Source organism: Dreissena polymorpha, chromosome 4 (assembly GCF_020536995.1).
Source record: "Dreissena polymorpha isolate Duluth1 chromosome 4, UMN_Dpol_1.0, whole genome shotgun sequence".
Lineage (NCBI taxonomy): Eukaryota > Metazoa > Mollusca > Bivalvia > Myida > Dreissenidae > Dreissena > Dreissena polymorpha.
Window position 1 is genome coordinate 34399675 of NC_068358.1, and position 20311 is coordinate 34419985.

The following is a 20311-nucleotide window of genomic DNA, read 5'->3' on the forward strand; positions in this document are numbered from 1 at the left end:
GTACAGCTGTATCGAATGCGTTGACTTCGTTTATGTAGAATGGTAATGAATTAGCGCTTATTGTTTATAACTTTATTACCCATTAGGTGCATTGTGTTTTTCAGGGGTGTAGCATATTAGCCATCACGCAGCGAATGCCGATGAAAGACAATAAACCAAATGAAAAGATGACGATGTGTGATCAACATGCGTATTTATCACAAATTAATAAAGAATATTTTAATTGCTGTTTGTTGTTTGATTGTTTGCGTTTAACCACACTTATTACTATTTTATATGTATCAATTTATTTATTTTTAAATTATTGACATTATTGATTTATATACCGGTAGTTTACTTTTTAAGAACAAACACACACATAGAGTTTATAATTTTAATGTTGATATCAGAATAAAAAAGCATTTTATTCAATTATAATAATAGAATAAGACTAATTGGCAATTGGTTTCGTTGTTAAAAACACTCGTTAACGGTTATTCAATCCCACTTGTCCGCTAATCATAACAATGAACGTGTGAATGGCATTCATTAAGAGGGTCCATTACTGTCCCTTGATAACAAAAGACTAGTTAATTGGCATGTGACAAACAGGCCCCTCCTCCTGCAGTAATTCTCAAGTGTGTTCCCGCATATGTATTACACACAAATCGGATATTGACTGACGCATTTTTTTTAATTCAAAATCAGAAATCGGCAAATTTAAGTGCTGACGAAATGGTCATTTTTATAAAAATGACGAAATTTTGTGCTGTCGAAAATAAATGCTTTCACAGTAAAGAAAAATGCCCCACCCCTTGGCAGCCATGTTTTTCAAACAAACGTAACCATTTTCAAACTCATCCAAGATATCATTGAAACCAATCTTCTGACCAAATTTAATGAAGATTGGACAATAAATGTGGCCTATAGAGAGTGAACAAGGCAAATGTTGACGTCGCACAACGGACAACGCACGACGGACAAAAGGCGATCACAAAAGCTCACCATGAGCACGTTGTGCTCAGGTGAGCTAATAAAACATTTTAATCTAAAATGTTTAAAAAGCATATCATATAGAACAATTTTTAGTTATTTGGTAGAAAAATTAAACGTTTAAACGATTACATGTACCAGTTTTGTCCCACTCGACTTCAAGGCAGCTTGTATGATTATCTTTGCACTTCCCAACAATTCTGAAAATTACAGCAACATTGTTTTGCAAAATTCATAAAAGACGAGTAATTCTTTAACATACAGGTATGAATGATATAGCTCTAAATGTGTAAGTTGTGTAGACATGAAGCCTTCAGGAGGACTATAATGTGTAAGTTGTGTAAACATGAAGCCTACAGGAGGACTATAACGTGTAAGTTGTGTAGGCATGAAGCCTACAGGAGGACTATAATGTGTAAGTTGTGTAGGCATGAAGCCTACAGGAGGACTATAATGTGTAAGTTGTGTAGGCATGAAGCCTACAGGAGGACTATAATGTGTAAGTTGTGTAGGCATGAAGCCTACAGGAGGACTATAATGTGTAAGTTGTGTAGGCATGAAGCCTACAGGAGGACTATAATGTGTAAGTTGTGTAGGCATGAAGCCTACAGGAGGACTATAATGTGTAAGTTGTGTAGGCATGAAGCCTACAGGAGGACTATAATGTGTAAGTTGTGTAAACATGAAGCCTACAGGAGGACTATAATGTGTAAGTTGTGTAAACATGAAGCCTACAGGAGGACTATAACGTGTAAGTTGTGTAGGCATGAAGCCTACAGGAGGACTATAATGTGTAAGTTGTGTAGGCATGAAGCCTACAGGAGGACTATAATGTGTAAGTTGTGTAGGCATGAAGCCTACAGGAGGACTATAATGTGTAAGTTGTGTAGGCATGAAGCCTACAGGAGGACTATAATGTGTAAGTTGTGTAAACATGAAGCCTACAGGAGGACTATAATGTGTAAGTTGTGTAGGCATGAAGCCTACAGGAGGACTATAATGTGTAAGTTGTGTAGGCATGAAGCCTACAGGAGGACTATAATGTGTAAGTTGTGTAAACATGAAGCCTACAGGAGGACTATAATGTGTAAGTTGTGTAGGCATGAAGCCTACAGGAGGACTATAATGTGTAAGTTGTGTAAACATGAAGCCTACAGGAGGACTATAACGTGTAAGTTGTGTAGGCATGAAGCCTACAGGAGGACTATAATGTGTAAGTTGTGTAGGCATGAAGCCTACAGGAGGACTATAATGTGTAAGTTGTGTAGGCATGAAGCCTACAGGAGGACTATAATGTGTAAGTTGTGTAGGCATGAAGCCTACAGGAGGACTATAATGTGTAAGTTGTGTAAACATGAAGCCTACAGGAGGACTATAACGTGTAAGTTGTGTAGGCATGAAGCCTACAGGAGGACTATAACGTGTAAGTTGTGTAAACATGAAGCCTACAGGAGGACTATAATGTGTAAGTTGTGTAAACATGAAGCCTACAGGAGGACTATAACGTGTAAGTTGTGTAGGCATGAAGCCTACAGGAGGACTATAATGTGTAAGTTGTGTAGGCATGAAGCCTACAGGAGGACTATAATGTGTAAGTTGTGTAGGCATGAAGCCTACAGGAGGACTATAATGTGTAAGTTGTGTAGGCATGAAGCCTACAGGAGGACTATAATGTGTAAGTTGTGTAGGCATGTAGCCTACAGGAGGACTATAATTTCAAAGGGAACAATAAATCTGATAAAGCAAACAAAGCCTTCAGTGGAACTGTTTTGAAAACAGAGTTGCAAGGTTTGTTTATTTCCAGCAGAATAAGACATGGAAACAATTGAGATGTCTAATTATTTTTTCAAAATACATTTTGCAAGCCTAATCTCCCTCACTCAATCAATTAGCATAGCGTATTTTAAGGAACGTGGGTTCTAACTATGAAGGAAGGCATGTTGAAAACTAATAAGCCATTCACAATACATGTATAATTACCAATGCCCATACCCCATAAACATTAACCTTACATTGATCTTTATGCATTCAAGTAACATAACATTACTTTTGGTATTGGAACAGGCTTAAATAGATGCAATTGTGGAAAGAAACAAGAGCACCGCCTTGCGGGTGCAGACCGCTCATCTATTTTTCTTTTTGAAGGTGTAGGGACCTATCTCAATTTCAATCACAAAGGAGGGAGGGTTGGAGTGGACAGGGGTGTATAGTGTGGGGGTGTGGTCATTTATTACATTATCTTCCAAAAATGAAAAAAATAAATAAAAAAAATAAAAAATAAAAAAAATTTGGGGGGGGGGATTCTTGGGTGGGATGGTTGGACGGTATTTCAAAAATAAAATAATAAAAATAAATATTTGTGTTTTTAACGATGTTTGAAAAAAAAAACAAGAGTGTTTGTCAGAAACACAATGCCCCCTTTTGCGCCGCTTTGATTTTTTTTTAAATTTTTTTTTTACCTTTTACCTTGATGACCTTGACCTTGAACTTCCATTATCAAAATGTGCAGCTTTTTGAGAACGCCGCTTTGAAATATTATTTTTTTACCTTTGACCTTGAAGGATGACCTTGATCTTGAAGGATGACCTTGACCTTGAACTTTCACCACTCAAATGTGCAGCTTCATGAGAACGCTGCTTTAAATTGTTTAATGGCCAAATATCAAGTTTCTATCTTCAATATTGAAAAAGTTATGGCCAATGTTAAAGTTTTTGGATGAACAGACACCATAAATTTGACATTTGACCTTGAAGGATGACCTTGACTTTGACCTTTCACCACTCAAAATGTGCAGCTCCATGAGATACACATGCATGCCAAATATCAAGTTGCTATCTTCAAAAGTGAAAAAGTTATGGCTAATATTAAAGTTTTTTTTCGGACGGACGGACAGACTGACTGACATACTGACGGACAGTTCAACTGCTATATGCCACCCTACCAGGGGCATAAAAATTATTTTTTTGGGGTGGGGGGGGGGGGGGGGTATAGTGTGAGGGTGTGGTGGTCATTTATTAGATGATCTTTAATTTTAAAAAAAGGGGGGTATTCGGGGGGGGGGGGGGGGGGGGGGGTATTTTCAGGGGATGGTTTGGGTGGAGTCTATTGTGGTATGTCAGGTAAGAGTTGTTTTGTCAAAGAATCAATCGAATCTTATCATAAATAAAGAAGTTATGGCAATTTTAGCAAAATTTAATAATTTTACCTTGAGAGTCAAGGTCATTCAAAGGTCAAGGTAAAATTCAACTTGCCAGGTACAGTACCCTCATGATAGCATGAAAGTATTTGAAGTTTAAAAGCAATAGCCTTGATACTTTAGAAGTAAAGTGGATCTTAATACAAAATGTAACCATATATTCAAAGTTACTAAGTAAAAAAAGGGCCATAATTCCGTAAAAATGACAACCAAAGTTATGCAACTTGTCCTTTACTGTCCCCTTATGATAGTCTGTGTGTGTTCCAAGTATGAAAGCAATATCTATGATACTTTAGGGGTAAAGTGGACCAAAACACAAAACTTAACAAAATTTTCAAGTATAAAGGGCCCATAATTCCGTCAAAAAGCCAGTCAGAGTTACATAACTTTGCATGCACAGTCCCCTTACGATAGTTAGTAAGTGTTGCAAGTATGAAAGCAATAGCTTTGATACTTTAGGAAAAAAAGTGGACCTAAACACACAAAAAATGCAAGCCAGAGTTATCTAACTTTGCCTGCCCAGTCCCCTCATGATAGTTAGTAAGTGCGCCATGTTTGAATGCAATAGCATTGATACTTTATGAGAAAAGTGGACCTAAACGCAAAACTTAACCGGACGCCGATGCCAAGGTGTTGCCAATAGCTCATTTTGTTTTTAAAAAAAATAGATGAGCTAAAAATAAAATTTTGTAACATTTTCAATAAACAGAAAAAAAAATCAAATCTTACATCATTCACTTATGTTGTATATTCTTTTATCAATAAATTCTATATTTTCAGAAAATGCACAATTCAAGCAAGCATGTTATTAATGCAAATAGGGCTCCAAAGTATTAGGCTAACATTGGAGAGTTTTACCTGGTTGGTGAAAACATCTTCCCTTCATTGCCATTCCTGTGCATTTCGTATTGAATTAAAAATGGGACAATATTTTTAAGGGCTTCAGCTCTGTCCCATCTCAAGGTGGAATTAAGGCATTTTATCAGGTTTTCAAAGTGTACGTTGGAAAGTTCCAAGGCACTTGATGTTACCATGCATGTGCGGGTCCCCATTGTAAACTCTTGAACAATCTGGAAAAAAAATCAGTGAAAATATTTGATGCTTTTGGTAAAATATCCAAGTCAGTTCACAAAACGTTATACATAATAATAATGTTTTCATAAGTGGCATCACCACAGGTAAAAAGTAGAGATGCAAGGTTACAAAAAACATTAACCGGTTAACCGTTTGACCAAAAACCTTTAGTAGAAAAAATGTTTATGTATACGTTAAACATGTCATACAGCTCGTACATGTACTCTGTAGAAAAGAAAGTAATTGCTTGCGTTGATAACATATCATTTTCTTAACAACAATTTATTCTAACATTTATTGAAATAGTTTTGTAAATGTACGCTTTGTAATGTATGTATTTTTCCTGCGTTTAAGCATATAAGTTGAAAGTAATAACACCTACACAATGTGCATTTTTACGAGTCATTAATTATTTTTTTGTTGGGCCGCTTATATTACGTTCCAGGCGTATCACTCACAATATTGTGCTTGTTTATATTGTTTTAATTTCTTAATCTAAATTAACTTACTATTAAAATGTTTTAAAATAATTGTTATGCAGGTGCAAAACTGTCTCACAGTTCAAGCAAATTAAAAAACATACATGTATATGCAGAACATGCATACAACAGTGTTCGTTTGGTCAAGAAAATGACTTTGTCCAGTAGCTTGTGGCTGATTCTGTTGCAAGCATCGGTAACAAGATTTCAAAAACACTCGCCCTGATAACTTTATTTTCTATAAATAACTTTTTATTAATATTTATTAATTAAATTAGTTTTAAAAATTAAATAACTGATCATAATATTAATTTCTGATAAAACAAAAACGACATCAACTCGACAAGTTTTTAACTACAAATGCATTTCATGTTGAAAATGTTACTAATAAACAATTTATTTTCGCGAGCAAGTGTTGGATATTTGTTAACAAAATATCATTATAAGTCGTCCAATGTTTTTACTGATTTTTATCGCATTTAGATAAACGTGTCAATAACGCCTTTGCTAATTGCCCACACGCCCCACAGTTCGCTAGTTAAATTTTTGCGTGTAAAAAAACCCAAATAATAGCGCCAATTATCAAAACATACTCCTTGTTGTAACCACAAAGGTACTGATTTTTTGCTTTATTACTTTGTTTGTTGACATGTTATTTATAACCGTCCATGGTGCGGCATGTTGTTCTAACTAGTTTCCAGCGCAAGTGGGCAGTCAGTCGCACGCAAAACGTAAAATGAAAATTCATGTTCATGTTTTTTTCAGGTTAACCTTTCCCTGAAAATGTAACCAGTTAACTAGTCGTTCCGGTAGGTTAACCGGTTAACCTCTTGCATCCCTAGTAAAAGGACACTTTTTTGTGATTCAAGTAAAATAATTATTCAGGCAACCACCAAAAGCAACATATTTTCTTTGTTTATGCTTCAGTAAAATAAATAAATGACAAAATCACAAAAGAGTCTCTAAAACGCTTCATGTTTGAGTACTCTATATGTCATAAATCATCTGAGACTTTGGGCACTGAAATGATCTCAGCATCTTTTGAGATGTTTCTGTAACCATTTTCAAACTTAGCCAAAATATCAACTAGAGTGTGTACAAGGTTTACTATAGCCTTATAAGGAAAAAAACCCAGCCCCCTTGGGGGCCAGGTTTTTCAATGGACAGGGACTATTTTCGAACTCAGCCCAGAAATCATTAGAAAAAAAATTCTGACTATGTATCAGTAAGATAGAACTAGACTGACTAAAATGTGTCCTCTAGAGTGTAAACAAAGTTTTACTATAGCCATATAAAGAAAAATGCCCTGCTCCCTGTTGGCCATATTTTTCGAAGAACCATAACCATTTGTGAACTCAGTTGAGCTAAAATAAGAAACAAGAGGGCAAAGATGGACCTAGTTCACTCACCTTTTTTTACAAAGCTTTGTTCATTGCTTACCGGTAGTTGTAAATTCAGTACTCTACAGCATATTAGATTGGTTCTCTTCTGTTTACTTTTGCAGTGTGAGCATATGATTAATTCTGATTGAGTACTGTCCATTTGCATGGGTTTTTTGCAATGCAAACATTTGCAAGTAATGCTAATTCTACATGTGGTTACAAGTTTTTTGTAAGATTTGGACCTAGAAATGTTGCCTCTAGAGTGTTTACAAGATTTCTCTATAGCCAAATGAGGAATACTGCCCCGCCCACTGGCGGCAATGTTTTTCAACAGACCAGAATCACTTTTGAACTCAACTAACATATCATCAAGACAATTATTTTGACAAAGTAACATGAACATTGGGCATGAAATGTGACTTCAACAATGTTTACAAGGTTTTTCTTTTTTTTGACCTAGTGACCTATTTTTTTACCCAGCATGACCCAGTTTAAAACTCGATCGAGGTATCATTGGGGCAAATTTTCTGACCAAGTTTTATGAAGATCGGACAATAAATGTGGCCTCTAGAGTGTTTAAAAAGTTTCTCTATAGCCAAATAAGGAAAACTGGTTGACATGTTTTTTAATGGACCGGAACCATTTTTTATCTAAACCAACATATCATTAAGAAAAACATTTTGACAAAGTTACATGAAGGTTGGGCATGAAATGTGACTTCGACAGTGTTTACAAGGTTTTTCTCTTTTTTTTACCTAGTGACCTAGTTTTTTACCCAGCATGACCCAGTTTCGAACTCGATCAAGGTATCATTGGGACAAATCTTCTGTTCAAGTTTGATGAAGATCAGACAAGAAATGTGGCCTCTAGAGCGTTTATAAGGTTTCTCTATAGCCAAATAAGGAAAACTGTCCTGCCCACTGACGGCCATGTTTTTCAACGGACCGGAAACACTTTTGAACTCAACCAACATATCATTAAGACAAACATTTTGACAAAGTTACATGAAGATTTGGCATGAAATGTCACTTCTACAGTGTTAACAAGGTTTCTGTTTTTTTTTACCTAGTGACCTAATTTTTGACCCAGCATGACCCAGTTTCGAACTCGAACTAGGTATCATTGGGACAAATCTCCTGACCAAGTTTCATGAAGATCAGACAAGAAATGTGGCCTCTAGAGTGTTCACCATCTGGTGGACGGACCGACGGACCGACCGACATGTGCAAAACAATATAACCCCTCTTCTTCGAAGGGGGGCATAATTATAATATTAATCAGGCTTCAAGAGTAGCTTTGATAAAATTTGACATGGAGACCTAGTTTTGGGACACATGTGACTCAGACTCAAACTTGGACTTGATATTGTAAAGTATAATACTCTGCTATAAAACTGCTTGACAATTAGTTTTTGTTTCATAGTTTTTTATCATTCAACTATATACCATGTAGTCTATATAAATCTTGTGACCCTGGGATATGACCATTTTTTACCACAGGGCAATGATTTGAACAATTTGTGTAGAGGATTGCTAGATGATGTTACTCACAGTTGATTAAACCTCTTGAGTGTTCAGACGTCTTGTTGAAAGTTATTTATCACATAACTCTATTTAAAACCATGAAACCAAATTTGGCTTGACCACTTTTTAAAGGATGGGCATTATTTGAAAAACTCCCGGTAGGTGGAGGACCACTAAGTGATGTTACAATCCAAATATAGAAAAGAAGATTTATAAACTTATTTTAATATATAAGTATACATTAATCATGCAAACCCTTAGGCGAGGCAAGTTTTGACCCCAGGGGCGTGACTTGGACAATCTTTTTAGAAAAACACTTCACAATGTTACACACCAATTATGAAGCCCCTGTTTCTTGCAGTTCCGGAGATGAAGATTTTTAACATTTCCACTTTTAAAATCTATTTACAACTATGGTGACCTACATATGCAATGGACTGGAATGATTTGAACAACTTTTTCAGAGTTCCTGTGAAATTGTGTTAAAATCTTTTAAGGGGTAAAGGAGGAGAAGCTGTTTGAAGAAAAATTAAACACAAGCACCTCATGTCCTAATGGAAGATGGACCTAATTGGTATCCTAAAAGCTCTGCATGTGTTTAGTTGAGCTAAAAACTAATGTTCATAAGAGTCTTTCTGAAAACATTCTTTCATAAAAGTTACTTTCATGTTCGGGAAAGCTGGTTTCATATCCAGGGCCTTTCTCCTTATCGTTAGCTCCAACTTATTTTCATGTTCGATAAGCTTGTTCAAGCATGCTTGACATGGACACAGCTTGGAGCCTGGCTGACACCCGGTATCTGTCTCGCAGACGGTGCAACCCAGTCTCGTGTGAGACGTGGATTTGCCTGGTGTGCACATACAAAATAAATAATGGTACCATATGTGTAATTAGCTCCTCCTTACTAGTTAAGGTATTTAATTAATATATTTTAATTTAAAACATGCATTTAATTATCAGTTTATTTCAATGCCTACAAGGCATTTAATTTATAAAATTATTTAAATTTAGCATAAATTTACATCTTAATAACTTTTTTGTTTTATTCAAAATTAATTTTAATGAAATAACAAACAAAACTTATTCTTAATTCTTTAATTCAATTTTCATACTGAGTTTTCATAATCTTTACTAGAACTTTATCATGTATAAGTGTATAAATATTAGGAACCAAAATATGCAATGCAGTTGTAAAGCATTTGTTTTACATTGATATATAAACACACTCATTTCATTCCTTTTCATAACATAAGGTGTGTAGCCATAATTGAGCTCCTTTTCATACAGGACTTTAGATCTGACACCTCTGTACACATTGATGTCATGTGATGTTTATAGCGTATGAACAATTCCATTAAAGTGAAAAAGTGTTGGCAAAGAATAGCCTGTGTGGACTGCATGGGCAAAACTGGGAGTTCCTTTATGCATATGCTTGAAGCTAATTTTGTACACAACGGCTCAAAAGTTTCAACTGATAACCACATAATATTCACAAGAAATAGTTAATTAACGTTTAGTAAATTAAGCTATGATTGACCGATCTGGTAGCATCAATTCTATACAAACAAGGGCTGTTTGTAAAACATGCATGCCCCCCCTATGGGCTGTTAGTTGTAGTGGCAGCCATTGTGTGAATACGTTTTTTGTCACTGTGACCTTGACCTTTGACCTAGTGACCTGAAAGTCAATAGGGGTCATCTGCCAGTCATGATCAATGTACCTATTTTAGTTCATGATCCTAAGCGTAAGCGTTCTTGAGTTATCCTCCGGACACCATTTTACTGGTTCGAGTCACCATGACCTTGACCTTTGACCTACTGACCTGAAAATCTATAGGGGTCATCTGCTAGTCATGATTAATGTACCTATGAAGTTTCATGATCCTAGGCTTAAGTATTGTTGAGTTATCATCCGGAAACCATTTTACTGGTTCGAGTCACTGTGACCTTGACCTTTGACCTAGTGACCTGAAATCAATAGGGGTCATCTGCGAGTCATGATCAATGTACCTATGAAGTTTCATGATCCTAGGCGTAAGCATTCTTGAGTAATCATCAGAAAACTATTTTACTGGTTTGAGTCACCCTGACCTTGACCTTTGACCTAGTGACCTGAAAATCAATAGGTGTCATCTGCAAGTCATTATCAATGTACCTATGAAGTTTCAATGTACCTATGAAGTTTCATGATCCTAGACGTAAGCGTTCTTGAGTTATCATCCGGAAACCATTTTTCTGTGTTGAGTCACTGTGACCTTGACCTTTGACCTAGTAACCTGAAAATCTATCGGGGTCATCTGCAAGTCATGATCAATGTACCTATGAAGTTTCATGATCCTAGGAGTAAGCGTTCTTGAGTTATCATCAAGAAACCATTCAGTGGACGGACAGACCGACGGACCGACCGACATGTGCAAAACAATATTCCCCCTCTCTTCGAAGGGGGGCATAAATATGAGCTGCAATCTTGGAAAACTAGGTTTAATGCATGTGCTTTAAGTGTTGTCCCATATTAGCCAGTGCAGTCTGCCCAGGCTAATCAGTGACAAACCTTTCCACCTACACTGATTTTTTTTTAAAGAGACATCCTTTAAATGAAAATATTTCATAAAAGCGAAAAGTGTCGTCTGTGATTAGCATGTGCAAAGAGCAACATAGAGAATAATAGGTCAGTGTTGATTATAGATCAGGTTTATCATGCAAGGCTTTAGAAAACAAAAAGCACGAGCCTTGGCAAGTGCTTTTTCGTTTTCATGCAGAGCATGATAGACCTGATCTATAATCAACACTAATATATTATTCTATTTATCCCACTTTTTATTCAGTAAACCTTTTTATTTCAACAAAATAGGTTAAAATGGATAATTTCGCAGGATTCATTTCGTCCAGTGGTTTATAGCAGAAATTTAATCAACGGGGCTTTAATCAACCGAATTCTCTGTAAAAGTGGGATAACACACTTTACACACATGCCTGAAACCCAGGCTCATATGATGTTACCCAGGTGGGAACACAATGTGCAGTGGGAGTTGGCTTTCACAGGGGTTGCTAGTCTCTGTTCAAGCTCATCAAGTGTCTTGTTCGCTGCCCAGCCTTTCAACCTGTGAAATTGCAGGCATTTAATACAAGAAACAATATTTAAAATTTAAAGTTTACGCTGATTCATACTGCAATTTAGAAATAATATGTTTCTCTGAGGCAAATGTGTTATGGCCTATGACATACAACCTAACAATGGATCTCTACCATGACCTTTGTTTTATATGACAAGGTGAAAACTTCATCATTCATCTCTTTCAAGCCAATGTCCAGCAAATTCTGTGATCAACATCATAAACTTGTATAAAATCAATAAACAACTAATATTGCTTAGAATCAGTTTCATCTGAAAGACATTGACATGTTTTTGCTGGAACTAGCAAATTATAATTCTCTACTTAGAAGATTTATAGCATACATGTCATGGTTCTGTACTTCAGAGAATGCACATGCAGTTGTCGTTAGTATTTTTATTCTTCTTATTGAAGTTATTCTCAGAACCTTTTGTGAATACAGGCCCTAAACAAGATGTGTTTGTGAAATACAATGTCCCCCTATATGACGTTTGACCTTGAAGGATGACCTTGACCTTTAAAGGATGACCTTGACCTTGACCTTTCACCACTCAAAATGTGCAGCTCCATGAGATACACATGCATGCCAAATATCAAGTTGCTATGTTCAATATTTCAAATGTTATTGCAAAACTTAACTGTACAGTAAAGTTTTGGGACAGAATGATAGACAGAATGACAGGCCAAAAACAATATACCCCCGATCATTGATCCGAGGGCATAAAAAATGATAGTAAGTTAGCGGTTTATACTTGTATCTTTTTTACCCAAGTTTAGTACAATTTAAAAACAGCAATATATGCATCATAATAGCTATTCAATATGGTGTAAATCGAATATTATTTGTCAGACACAATTTTTGTGTGGATTTCAACGAGTCTGATCAACCACAAAATCAAACAAGAAACCGTCGGAGACAGGTGATGCTCCCCAAAGAGTTTTTTTGTCACAATATTGCACTATATATTCAGATAAAAGGAAACGTCTTAAGGGGCATAACTTTGGACAAAATAATACGATGGATGGTATAGCAACTTAAAAATTTCAAAGGGCCATAACTCTCTAAATAAATCATCTAACCAGAACCCACTAATAACATGCTCATCTCCTTAAGGTAGTTAAGCTTCCCATAAAGCTTCATTGAAGTCCAGTCAGTAGTTGGGGAGAAATAGCCCGGACAAGAATTGCACTATATTTACAGTTTATAGAAAATTTCAAAGGGCCATAACTCTGCGAAAAATCATCCGACCATAACCGGCTGATAATATGCACATCTCCTGTTGGTAGTAAAGCTTCCCATAAAGTTTCATTGAATTACCGTAATAAGTTGCTGAGAAATAGCACGGACAAGAATTGCACTATATGTACAATGGAAAATTTCAAAGGGCCATAACTCTGTGAAAAATCATCCGACCAGAACATGCTGATAATATGCACATCTCCTTTTGGTAGTGAAGCTTCCCATAAAGTTTCATTGAATTCCAGTCATTAGTTGCTGAGAAATAGACTAGAATTTTCACTATATGTACAGCAGTGCTCCAGCTAGAATTTGAAAAGGGCAGGGTGGCTTTTTTGTCAAAAGGGCACTTTCGACGCGCAGTATTTTGTGAAAAGGGCACTTTCGACGCGCAGTATTTTGTGAAAAGGACACGTTCGAGCGCGCGGGTGTTTCTGGAATGCTTTCTATTGCATGTTAATTTATATGTTATAAATAATTGTATTATTCCCATTATTACTAAACCATTCAAATATAATGTCTACAATGAAGATTAAACTAATTACAATGTAATAAGAGATTTATGAATTATCATATGTAAAAAAAAAAAAAAAAAAAAAAAAAAATTTTTTTTTTTTTTTTTTTTTTTTGGGGGGGGGGGGGGGCAGGGCGGAGGTTCGGGAGGGCAGGGCGGAGGTTCGGGAGGGCAGGGCGCGGCGCCCTTCGATTAAGGCCTAGCTGGAGCACTGTGTACAGTTAATGGAAAACTTCAAAAAAGCCATAACTCTGCAGGGCCCTCAACCCATTTTAGGGAAAGCGAGTCGCTACCCTCATGAGGGGGAATTTTCGTGGCGTTTCGCTTTTGGGGGGATTTTTTTTCTTACTCTCTCATTATTACATTTGTACATGTTTGCACTATATTCATTTCATTTTTCTTAATTTAGTATGTTTGACAAGATTAAATTGAAATAAACATGAGATATAATAATCATGAGACACATCTTATTAAAAAAATAAAAAAAAAATTATTTCAGGGGGAATTTGTCCCTCCAAAAGGGGAAAAAAGTATACTTTTCAGGTGGGGGACTGCTGCCGAAATTCGGCCGCAGATTTGATAGATTGAGGGCCCTGCTCTGTGAAAAATCATCCGACCAGAAAACGCTGATAATATGCACATCTCCTCTTGGTAGTGAAGCTTCCCATAAAGTTTAATTGAATTCCGGTCATAAGTTGCTTAGAAATAGCCCAGACAAGAATTGACCAGTCGCCAAATTATCGATCGCTCCGCCCACATAGTCACGTGGTCTAGTGATAAGAAAACTCCGACAAGCAGATCGCAATTATAGAGGATTACGTGAGCGAAATACTATATTTGTAACGATGTATCATGCTCTTTTCTATAATATAAATTATTAAAGCCGCACAGTAAACTAAACTGCTTTGTAAAACTTTAATACAATCATAAATGCTTTAGAGAAAAATGGCGTAATCAAAATAAATAAGTTAACGGCAGACTGACTATCAAAAACGTTTCTTATACATAATATAGGGAGTTGATGAAAATCCGTTGTAAAAATGAGCATTCATTTTATATTGATTTTGAACTTGTATTAAATCGTCTGACAGTGAATCCGGTGGCTATTCATATATAATTTTGAAAATATTTTTATTAAATGCAAATGACACATCCATATCATGATGGGGTTTTTGTTTATTAAAAATGTTTAGATCTTTGTTTTATTGTGTTACTTTTAAAAAGACACCGATTTTTTTATTAAGATATAAATTAAATTTTGATTGTAACCATAATTTAATACAGGCCTTATTTCGTGGTTTCATAAACAGATAGTCTAATATGCATTTTTAATGCGAACCTGTTACATGTCACTATCGAAAAATGAAATGTTGGTATTACGTTGCTGTTCACGAACATTTGAATTGAATACATTTAGCATATTATGCATGTCTTTATTTATAACAAGATGGCCCTTATATGTTAATTGCAATTTTCACATTTCTCCCCGTATCAATATATGTTGTATTATAAATGTTGTTGTTGTTATTGTATTATAAGCCGTACATTTTACACTTGAAGTCGCTTTAAGCTGGCTAAGCCGCGTTGAAATCACCTTTTTGTTGTTTTTACTTTAGTTAAAACAATATTTAAGTTAACAATTTATAAAGATTTCCCTTGTTTATGATCCACTGAAAATAAATATATAATTGGAAATCATTTAAGTAATTAAATAGTTTTCTTTTCTAGTGTACAGTACCTAACAATGCCTTAATGTTCCTTCATTCTGAGATCCACGCAACATACTGTCATTTATTAATCATCGACAATTACGCTGAGATTAATTAGAACGTGTGGCAATTATTATGTTGCCCAAACTGCTTAATAATATTGTGCATCAAACGGTATAACACGTTTTTATAGAACACACGGTGTGGTTAAACTATTTATTGGGTTTGTTCTCTCATTACTCGTTCATATGTTCAATAAATAAAGATAAAATAATAACCTTTTATAAAGTATGTATAGCACCTACAATATTGAATAATGATCGAACAGTAATGATCATGCATTTGATATAAAATTTGTGTAAACTCTTAAAAATTACGTCCATTCCATATGAACGACACGCTTTGCTTGTCGGACAAAATGGCGGCCAGATAAGCGTTGCTGAGGGGTGTGTGAAAAATCGATATCTGATTGGCTGATCGACAAAATGTGGGCGGAGTTGGCGACTGGTCAATTGCACTATATGTACAGTTAATGGAAAATTTCAAAGGGCCATAACTCTGTGAAAAATCATCCGACCAGAACCGGCTGATAATATGCACATCTCCTCTTGGTAGTGAAGCTTCCCATAAAGTTTCATTGAATTCCGGTCAATAGTTGCTGAGAAATAGCCCGGACAAGAATTGCACTATTTTAGTGTTTTTTCCAGGCCGTTTTAGCGTGGCGCGGCGCCATGCCCTTTTTTTGCCGCGCCACGCTGCCCCTTTCAAACCATTTAGCGCCACGCTGCCCTTTCCAAAGGCCGCCGCCCTGCCCTTTCATGAGCATCCATTGTTTTCCGTCCTCTTAAAAGCCGCCATGCGCCCTTATTGATAACATCTTTATTGCCGCTTGACCATACTTCTAAGCCGAATGTATCCGAGTATGGCCCTAAGGCAGCGAAGATTCCCGCGGTGGTGAATTAGTCATGCGTGAATAACCCAGTGTCAATATCAATCGATAATGTCAGTGGCTTTGTTGTAACAAGCACACACACCCCGTAATGTGTACTCCACCACGATAAAATCTTGGACAGTTATTTCGGAGACTTGTAATGAAAACCTCGATGTTATCATGTTAAACTTATGCATTTCATGCATTATTCAGTTATATCAAAACATTTATTTTTAGGCATAATAATTGTTTGAAAAAAGTTTTATCTTGGTTGTTATCGTCTTTAAGATAATTTATTATTGAAACAATAACTGTAACGAATACTAATTAATCAAAAAGCGAATCGAGAATAAGGCGGACGTATACGAATTTACGTTGCTATGCACAACTGTCGCTTACATCATTTTAACAACTTTACAAGATGGCGGACTATACAGAAAATTAATTGTGCCTATCGGCAAAAATGGCAAATAACGATCGAATAAACAATGGAGATCATACATTTAGACGGGATTAATAAAATGCCTATGATAATCCACGATGCACAAAACGTTTTCGATACCAACAACATATTTATTAGTAATCTACTCAGTAGATGATTGCCACGGAAACGAGTGTTTGCAAATCGTTAGGGTCAGTTTACTTGCAAAGTTAAAAATCTGACAATATTATCATTAGAAAACGGGATAAGACAAACATGGTTTCACTTATATGTTAGTGGATCTGTTTATAATCAGATTCATATGCATATATTGCTTTATTATGTTTGTTGTGCTGTACAGTTTACTGAAAGTTTGAAACAGCATGGAACTTGCAAGGTATATATATTAAATAATATTAATTAAAGTAAGTTAAATACATCAATTACCATTAAATCTGCGTGTTTATATTTTTTTGTTTCGCACACCTGCCTCTGATTAAATGTTTCTCCTAAAAGCAGGTATTCACGGAACGTTTTTGCCCTTTTTTTGCCTAACTGCGCGTTAAAATGCCCTTTTTGAAAGGAATGCGCCATGCCCCTTTGCCCTCCTGGAAAAAACACTATATATGTACAGTTAATGGAAAATTTCAAAGGGCCATAACTCAGTTAAATATCATCCGACCAGAACCGGCTGATAATATGCACATCTCCTCTTGATAGTGAAGCTTCCCATAAAGTTTCATTGAATTCCGGTCATTAGTTGCTGAGAAATAGCCTGGACAAGAATTTTCACTATATGTACAGTTAATGGAAAATTTCAAAAAAGCCATAACTCTGTGAAAATCATCCGACCAGAACCCACTGATAATATGCACATCTCCTCTTGGTAGTGAAGCTTCCCATAAAGTTTAATTGAATTCCGGTCATTAGTTGCTGAGAAATAGCCCGGACAAGAATTGCACTATATGTACAGCTAATGGAAAATTTCAAAGGGCCATAACTCTGTGAAAAATCATCTGACCAGAACCGGCTGATAATATGCACATCTACTCTTGGTAGTGACACTTCCCATAAAGTTTTATTGAATTCCGGTCATTAGTTGCTTTAAAAATAGCCCGGACAAAAATTGAACGGACAGACACACAGACGGACGGACGGAAAGACGAAGCGGCAACTATATGCTCCCCCCAAAATTTTTTTGGGGGGAGCATAAAAATTAATGAAAATGTTATCCAAAGTCTTACATTAAACAGAAAACGTACAAAATTTTGATCCTATAAATACGCCTAATTTCAAGCATTCATGCAATATCATGTAAATTCAAGTAAATTAATCTACAGTATTCAAAGCATTCACGTCAGTGTCATGTTAATATTAACTAGCTTTACCTGTCTAGGGCATCTAGCCCTTTGTCCTTGAAGTGCTTCACCAAATCCAGCCCCTTCTTAGTTCCCACGCCCCTGACCCCCTCCTTGTCATAGTCACAGCCGAGCAGGAGGCCAAGGGCCAGAAGGTCGTTCTGACCCAGCCCCAGCTTATTATCTATGGAAACATCTGTATACTTGTCGGCCATGTAGGTCTGAAATACAACATGACATCATCAATTGCTGAGTTTATAAACAAGAGCTGTCTCAAGACGGCTTGCTCAACTATTCTCCTGCTTTGATAGTATTACATATAATTTTCTTAAGTTATTCATCAGAAACCAATTGCTCGGTTTTCGGAGACCAGTTACGTTGACCTTTACCTAAATGTTAGATATGCAATCCTCAGCCAGGTTTGCAGAAAACCATTTGTTTGCTGTTATTCTTTTTTAATTATATTGACCTTGACTGACTGGCCCAAAATGCAATCCAAAGCAGGGTCTTCGTGTCAGCTAAAAACACAATCATTGATTGCAGTGCAATATCCCCATCAAATCATAAGATGAAACTGATTTTTTTTTAAATAAGAGTGACCTTGAACCTACATGACCCAAATAAAACCCAAATCAAGGTGTTCATGCACGCATACAACATCCAAAATGTTATAAAGATTGGTCCATGCAACCGTAAGTTATTGACCTTAAACTATATGTTAAAGCTAAAGCCTGCCAAACTGCAATCTATGAACCAGCATTTTCACCTGGTCAAAACCTGGTTGGTAAAAATTAAAATTTCAATACTTTTATGTATACAATAAATGAACAAGAGGGCCAAGATGGCCCTGAATCACTCACCTGACTAACCTTGCTACATCAACTTAAATTCTATCAGACCCATATACAATCCCGAGCCAGATTTCATTAATTAATAAATTCAGACAAAATTTCATTAAGACGTGATGAATACTGTGACCTCTAGGTTTGTTTTTCAAGATTAACAAGAGATGTGTTTGTCAAAAACACAATGCCCCCTATTGCGCCGCTTTGAAGCCATATATTTGAACTTGACCTTTCACCACTCAAAATGTGCAGCTCCACGAGTTATTTACACATGTATGCCTAATATCAAGTTGCTATCTTCAATACTGCAAAAGTTATTGCAAAACTTTAACCAAGGTGTAAGTTTTGGGACACACAATGAATGACAGACAGATCAGATTAAAACTATAACCTCTATTGTCTACACAAGGTTTTTCTATTATATGACCTAGTGACCTCGTTTTTGACCCCAGATTACCCAAATAAAAAATCCCAACCCAGATTTCATCAAGATAAACATTCTGACCAAATTTCATATTGTCTACACAATGTTTCTCTATTATTTGACATATTGACCTAGTTTTTGACCCCAGATGACCCAAATACAATCCCAACCCAGATTTCATCAAGATAAACATTCTGACCAAATTGCAAATTTCATAAAGATTGGATGAAAACTGTGACCTCTATTGTCTACACAAGGTTTTTCTATTATTTGACCTAGTGACCTAGTTTTTGACCCCCAGATAACCCAATTACAATCCCAACCCAGATTTCATCAAGATAAACATTCTGACCAAATTTCATATTGTCTACACAAGGTTTCTCTATTATTTGACATATTGACCTAGTTTTTGACCCCAGATGACCCAAATACAATCCCAACCCAGATTTCATCAAGATAAACATTCTGACCAAATTGCAAATTTCATAAAGATTGGATGAAAACTGTGACCTCTATTGTCTACACAAGGTTTTTCTATTATTTGACCTAGTGACCTAGTTTTTGACCCCCAGATAACCCAATTACAATCCCAACCCAGATTTCATCAAGATAAACATTCTGACCAAATTGCAAATTTCATAAGGATTGGATGAAAACTGTGACCTCTACTGTCTACACAAACAAATTGTTGATGGACACACTGACACACGCACACAAGCATGCACAACGGACGCCGGACATCACACGGTCACATAAGCTTACCATGTCACTTCGTGACAGGTGAGCTAAAAAAAAACCAGACCTATTAAATCTAATCAATCTAAAGTAAGCCCTGCTTACCTTCCCATTTTTCTGTATATTTTTGTACAGGGTTTTACCCCCATACAAGAAAAAGTCACCATCCTCTGTGAAGCAACCATTTACCAGCTGAAATAATTTGTTAGAATAATTAGTTGCAGACAGGTTACCTTTTACTGCAAACAAGTTGATACAAGTTGATATATGACCAAAATGAAGATTTCCTTTTTCATAGTACTGAAGCAAAAACATAAATAACTAGAGCTTTGTCACAGACATGACGTATACCCCCATGTGCCGCATTGACACAGACTATTTTGCATGCTGTCTTCACAA

The 20311-nt window shown here is 36.1% G+C and overlaps 2 protein-coding genes across 3 annotated transcripts in view; both read right to left on the bottom strand.

Annotated features, from left to right (window-relative positions):
- LOC127875967 (flap endonuclease GEN homolog 1-like) overlaps window positions 1-20311 on the bottom strand; it is a 143981-nt gene that overhangs the window by 110260 nt on the left and 13410 nt on the right. For both annotated transcript variants that reach the window (XR_008047532.1, XM_052420754.1), the window contains exons 5-10: window positions 20018-20104; window positions 17939-18129; window positions 11626-11726; window positions 9289-9473; window positions 5027-5238; window positions 1111-1172 (exon numbers count right to left, since the gene is read on the bottom strand). Coding sequence is in view for 1 of the 2 variants with exons in the window: in XM_052420754.1 (XP_052276714.1) it covers window positions 1111-1172; window positions 5027-5238; window positions 9289-9473; window positions 11626-11726; window positions 17939-18129; window positions 20018-20104 (838 nt within the window). In the remaining variant the exon portion in view is untranslated. The remainder of the gene's footprint in view (window positions 1-1110; window positions 1173-5026; window positions 5239-9288; window positions 9474-11625; window positions 11727-17938; window positions 18130-20017; window positions 20105-20311) is intronic.
- The window catches only part of LOC127875964 (uncharacterized), a 107533-nt gene that overhangs the window by 52105 nt on the left and 35117 nt on the right, over window positions 1-20311 (bottom strand). The gene's annotated exons all lie outside the window — the stretch shown is intronic.